This window comes from Strix uralensis, chromosome 3 (genome assembly GCF_047716275.1).
Source record: "Strix uralensis isolate ZFMK-TIS-50842 chromosome 3, bStrUra1, whole genome shotgun sequence".
Lineage (NCBI taxonomy): Eukaryota > Metazoa > Chordata > Aves > Strigiformes > Strigidae > Strix > Strix uralensis.
In genome coordinates this window covers 29866469-29872468 of record NC_133974.1, presented here as the reverse complement: position 1 = coordinate 29872468, position 6000 = coordinate 29866469, and the positions used below count along the sequence as shown (strand labels likewise).

General features: G+C 45.0%; 1 protein-coding gene across 1 annotated transcript in view; it reads left to right on the top strand.

Moving 5' to 3' along the window:
- Positions 1–261: 261 nt before the first annotated feature.
- Positions 262–6000, top strand: part of LGSN (lengsin, lens protein with glutamine synthetase domain) — a 71395-nt gene continuing 65656 nt past the window's right edge. Inside the window, exon 1 of the mRNA XM_074861797.1 lies at positions 262–375. Coding sequence (XP_074717898.1) covers positions 262–375 — 114 coding nt within the window. The remainder of the gene's footprint in view (positions 376–6000) is intronic.

The following is a 6000-nucleotide window of genomic DNA, read 5'->3' as shown; positions in this document are numbered from 1 at the left end:
CAGATCTCAGCAATCCATCAATGTGTAAACACTGCAAATGATGAACTTAGCTTTGAAAGAGCAAATTAAAACATTATTTTGTCTCATTTATTTGTTTGCTTTTGTAGTGAGAAAGCTGTAATTTAAAAGTAATTAATTTATGGTCTGTCTGATTGTGTAGCAGGTGTATTGAATTTAAATATCATTAGGTTAGAATTTGCCCCGCTGAACTGGTAAATACAGTAATTTACAGACAATTAGCTGCTTGCTGATGGCTTTCAGATGCTGATCACCGAGAAACATAACCCCAGTGCCATATCTGCACAAGCAGTTTGTGCCATCCTCCCACTGCTGCCTATTCATCTGGACCTGAGATCTCATAGGCTCATTTCAGCAGTAAGTAAAAAATTGACATTGTTGGCAAATTTACAGCTATGACTCTGTGCGGTAATGTGACTAAAGCAAACTGGCAGGAAGCATGTAGTCATGTCTTAGATCGTCTAGAATTTTGCAGCTATCAAGAGATTGTCTATTCCCACCACATTTAGCAACTAAACCCTATTAAACTATTAGAAAACAGCCTTGTTTGTTCTGTTCTCATGGAACCTCATAGTTATGGATTTATCAGTGTTGTAACCATTTGAACTTGATTTACATCTTTCCTTGTCAGGGATCTAAAATCTGTTGCTTGTCTGTATCTGGTTTATCATCTGTGCTATCTGAACTGCTAGTGATTGTTTTTACAGAGCACAATATGCCTCAGAGCCCACATGTCCAGTAATCCGCCTGGCTTCTGAGCAACATTATTTAATAGTACTGATGGAAAACAAGTATATTCCACAAAATAATGATTACAGTATTTCAATTCCTCACAGTAGTCAAGGAGGAAGTACACTCATGCAAAACATGCAGAAAAATGAAAAAGAGATACACAGCTTAAAAAAATTAACAGTTTATTATCAGCATGAAACCTCAGTAGTGTTGTCTTTTCTGAACTAATTATTATTTTTCAATGGTTTCTAAATCCTCCACTATGTCCAGGGGGCATCGTACAAACCAAAGCATTAGTAATACAAATGTGAAAGGATCTCTGCTTCTGTTTTTTTTCTTTTTCTGACTACCCCATCACCTTCCCTGGACTAGTCAACAGCACAGTGCCTCCTTATCTGTTAAGAAAACACATATTAAATGAATAGGCAAAACTCCAGTTCAGTCTCATCTCTGAAAGTAATGAAGTCCAATAACACGGGCTCTATTGATACTCTCTACATTAACCCCTGTCTTGTCACTTGCTATTGTCTAGATTGAAGCTCTTCCATGGACTCTGAAAGGAGAAATTATCTGAAATTTTAAATCCCTAACCACTTAAAATTAGACAAGAACCCCAGTCCTGAAAACTGGTAGGTGCAGGGAATAAGCCTGGATAGTGTCAATAATTTTCAGAAAATTACTCTCCAATTACATTACTGAGGGTTTACAGAAGCACATCCTAAGACCTTGCACACAACAAATGATTGTCAGTGAAAGTGTTGTGATGTACCCCAGTCAATGTGCCTTTGCTAATGAAGAGGGCTGCAGTATATTGAACCAAGGTCCTTTTGATTTGGAGTTTTAGTTGTGAATATGGCTTTAGGATGCAATCATCTCATCTCTGGGAATCAGACTGACCACATCAATTCTACCATCAAATGACAAGAGCTTCCACTCATTGCCAGAGTTGGGACAGCATCAAACAAGTAATTTCATCACTAATTTGCAACCATTATCCAATCACTGATAAACAGTCCAACCATGACTTTTGTTTTATAATATGCTCACTTGAGAATAGGAGTGAAGTTCACCAGGAGTGGATCCTTCTCAAAAAAAATGCTAGAGCACATAGAAAATAAGGAGGTGATTGGTGACAGCCAACATGGCTTCACTAAGGGCAAATCACAGCTGACAAATTTGGTGGACATCTACGTCAGGGTTGCAGCATTGGTGGATAAGGGAAGAGCAACTGACATCATCTACCTGTACATGTGCAAAGCATCTGACACTGTCCCGCATGACATCCTTATCTCTAAATTGGAGAGACATGGTCCTGACGGATGGGCCACTTGGTGCATCAAGTGCATCTATACCAATGCACACAGTATGAGCGACAAACAGGGGGAGCTTGAAGCCATGATGCAGCACGAGAACTATGACATAGTAGCTATAACAGAAACGTGGTGGGATGCCTCACATGACTGGAGTGCTGCAATCGATGGCTAAAAGCTCTTCAGGAGGGATAGACAGGGAAGGAGAGGTGGTGGAGTGGCCCTGTATGTTAGAGAATGCTATGAGAGCTCAGAAATCAAGTATAGTGATAACGGGGTGAGAGTGTTTGGATTAGGTTAAGGGCCAACAAAGCAGATCTTGCTGTGGGAGTCTGCTATAGACCTCCCAACCAAAGCAGTGAGGTGGATGAAGCTTTCTATAGACAGTTGAGAGAAATCTCACAGTCACTTGCTGTTGTTCTTGTGGGGGACTTTAACCTCCCGAGTATCTGCTGGGATCACAACACAGCAGAGAGGGAACAATCTAGGAGGTTCCTGGAATGTGTGGAGGATAACTTCCTCACACAGCTGGTGAGTGAGCCGACCAGGGAAGGTGCCCTCCTGGACCTGCTTCTTGTGAACAGGGAAGAGCTGGTGGGGGAAGTAAAGGTTGGAGGCTGTCTAGGGTGCAGTGATCATGAGATGATTGAATTTTCGATCCTTGGAGAAACAAAGAGAGGGGTTAGTAAAACTGCCACCTTAGACTTCTGGAGGGCAAACTTTGACCTGTTCAAAAGACTGATTAACAAAATCCCTTGGGAGGCTGCCTTGAAGGATATGGGAGTCCAGGAAGGCTGGACATACTTCAAGAGAGGAGTCTTCAATGCACAGGAGCAGGCTGTTCCTGTGTGCCGAAAAACAAGCAGGCAGGGAAGGAGACCGGTCTGGCTAAGACCTTTGGCTGGATCTCAAGAACAAAAGGAGAATCTATTGCCTTTGGAAGAGAGGCCAGGTCTCTCACGAAGACTATAAAGATGTAGTGAAGTTATGCAGGGAGAACGTTAGGAGAGCCAAAGTGCAGCTAGAGCTCAACTTGGCTACAGCTGTTAAGGATGATAAAAAATGTTTCTATAAATTTGTTAACAGCAGGAGGAGGATTAGGGAAAATCTCCCTCCTTTATTGGATGCAGAGGGAAACATGGTAACTAAGGATGACGAAAAGACTGAGGTGCTCAACGCCTACTTTGCCTCAGTCTTTAGCAGTGGAACTGGCTGTTCCCTGGACACCCAGCCTCATGAGCTGGGAGATGGGGAGGGGAGGCAGAATAAGGTCAGCACAATTAAAGAGGAAGTGGTCAGAGACCTGCTTCACCACTTGGATGCACACAAATCTGTGGGACTGGATGGGTTACACCCAAGGGTGCTGAAAGAGTTGACAGATGTGCTCACCAAGCTGCTTTCCATGATTTACCTGAAATCGTGGCTAACTGAGGAGGTCCCATTGGACTGGAGGGTGGCACATGTGACACCCATCTACAAGAGAGGCAGAAAGGACAATCAAGGAAACTATAGACCTGTCAGTCTGACCTCGATGCCAGAGAGGTCATGGAGCAGGTCATCTCGAGTGTCATTAAAAGTCATATAATGGACAACCAGGGGATCAGGCCTAGTCAGCATGGGTTTAGGAAAGGCAGGTCCTGCCTGACAAACCTCATCTCCTTCTATGACAAGATGACCCAACTGTTGGACAAGGGAAAAGCTGTGGATATTATCTACCTGGATTTTCAAAAAGCATTCGGCACAGTTCCCCATAGGATTCTCACAGAAAAACTGGCTGCCCATGGCCTGGATGAGCAAACAGTCTGCTGGGTCAAGCACTGGCCAGATGGACGGTCCCAGAGAGTGGTGGTCAATGGAACTAAATCCAGCTGGCGGAGGGTCACAAGTGGTGTTCCTCAGGGCTCGGTGTTGGGACCATTTCTGTTCAACATCTTTATTGATGATCTTGATAAGGACATAGAGTGTATCATCAGTAAATTTGCAGATGACACCAAGTTAAGCAGGAGTGTCGATCTGCATGAAGATAGGGAGGCACTACAGAGGGACTTGGATCGATTGGATCAGTGGGCCACCATTAACGGGATGAGCTTCAACAAGGCCAAGTGCCAGGTCCTGCACTTGGGCCACAACAACCCCATGCATCACTACAGGCTTGGGGAGGTGTGGCTGGAGAGCTGTGTGGAAGAGAAGGATCTGGAGGTTCTAATTGACAAGCAGCTGAACATGAGCCGGCAGTGTGCCCAGGTGGCCAAGAAAGCCAACGGCATCCTGGCTTGTATTAGAAATAGTGTGACCAGCAGAAGTAGGGAGGTGATAGTCCCCCTGTACTCGGCACTGGTGAGGCCACACCAGTTTTGGGCACCTCAATACGAGAGAGATATCGAGGTGCTGGAGTGAGTGCAGAGGAGGGCAACGAAGCTGGTGAAGGGCCTGGAGAACAAATCCTATGAGGAGCGACTGAAGGAGCTGGGACTGTTCAGTTTGAGGAAGAGAAGGCTGAGGGGAGACCTCATCACTCTCTACAGCTACCTGAAAGGACATTGTAGAGAGGTTGGTGCTGGTCTCTTCTCACAGGTGATTAGTGACAGAACAAGAGGGAATGGCTTTAAACTGCAACAGGGGAGTTTTAGACTGGACATTAGGAAAAAATTTTTCACAGAAAGAGTGGTCAGACAGTGGAATAGGCTGCCCAGGGAGGTGGTGGAGTCACCATCCCTGGATGTGTTTAAGGGTCATTTAGATGAGATGCTGGGGGATATGGTGTAGGGGAGAACTTTGTAGAGTAGGGCTGATGTTTGGACTCGATGATCCCAACGGTCTTTTCCAACCTGAATGATTCTATGATTCTATGATTCGGAATTGGCTGGATGGTTGGAAAGAGTTGCAGTCAATGGCTCAATGTCCAAGGGAAAAGAGGTGAAGAGTGGTATTCCTCAGGGATCAGTACTGGTACCAGTGCTGTTTAACATCTTTGTCAGTGACATGGACAGTGGGATTGAGTGCACCCTCAGTGACTTTGCTGATGACACCAAGCTGTGTGGTGCAGTCGACACGCTGGAGGGAAGGGGTGTCATCCAGAGGGACCTTGACAGGCTTGAGAGGTGGGTCTGTGCAAACCTCATGAAGTTCAACAAGGCCAAGTGCCAAGTCCTGCACGTGGGTTGAGGCAATCCCAAGCACAAATACAGGCTGGGTGATGAGTGGATTGAGAGCAGCCCTGCGGAGAAGGACTTGAGGGTAGTAGTGGATGGAAAACTGACTATGAGCCAGCAATGTGCGTCGCAGCCCAGAAAGCTGTGGTGGTGCAATACTGGATCCAAATACTTTGTGTGTTTGTATGTTTTGTATTTGTGAATACACATGTATATATGTAGATGTAAGGTACCATGTAGTAAGTTAGTATGAATCTTGTCATCTTCGAATCTGTAGACAAGTTGCTATTTTAACCGAATTATTTTGTAAATCTTAAATTGGTTAATGATTAAGTGTTTCTAGTCATTAATAAATCTTGATTTGCTGCTAAATCATTACCATGTTAATACTTTCATCCATGACAAACGCCAACCTTATCCTGGGCTGCATCAAGAGAAGTGTGGCCAGCAGGTCGAGGGAGGTGATTCTCTGCCTCTACTCTGCTCTCGTGAGACCCCACCTGTAGTACTGTGTCCAGCTCTGGGGCCCCCAACATATGAAGGACATGGACCTGCTTGAGCAGGTCCAGAGGAGCCACAAAGATGATGAGCACCTCCCCTGTGAGGACAGGCTGAGAGAGTTGGGGTTGTTCAACCTAGAGAAGAGAAGGCTCCGGGGAGACCTTATAGGGGCCTTCCAGTACTTAAAGGGGGCCTACAGGAAAGATAGGGAGTGACTTTTTATCAGGGAATGTAGCAACAGGATGAGGGGTAACAGTTTTAAACTGAAAGAGGGTAGATTTACATTA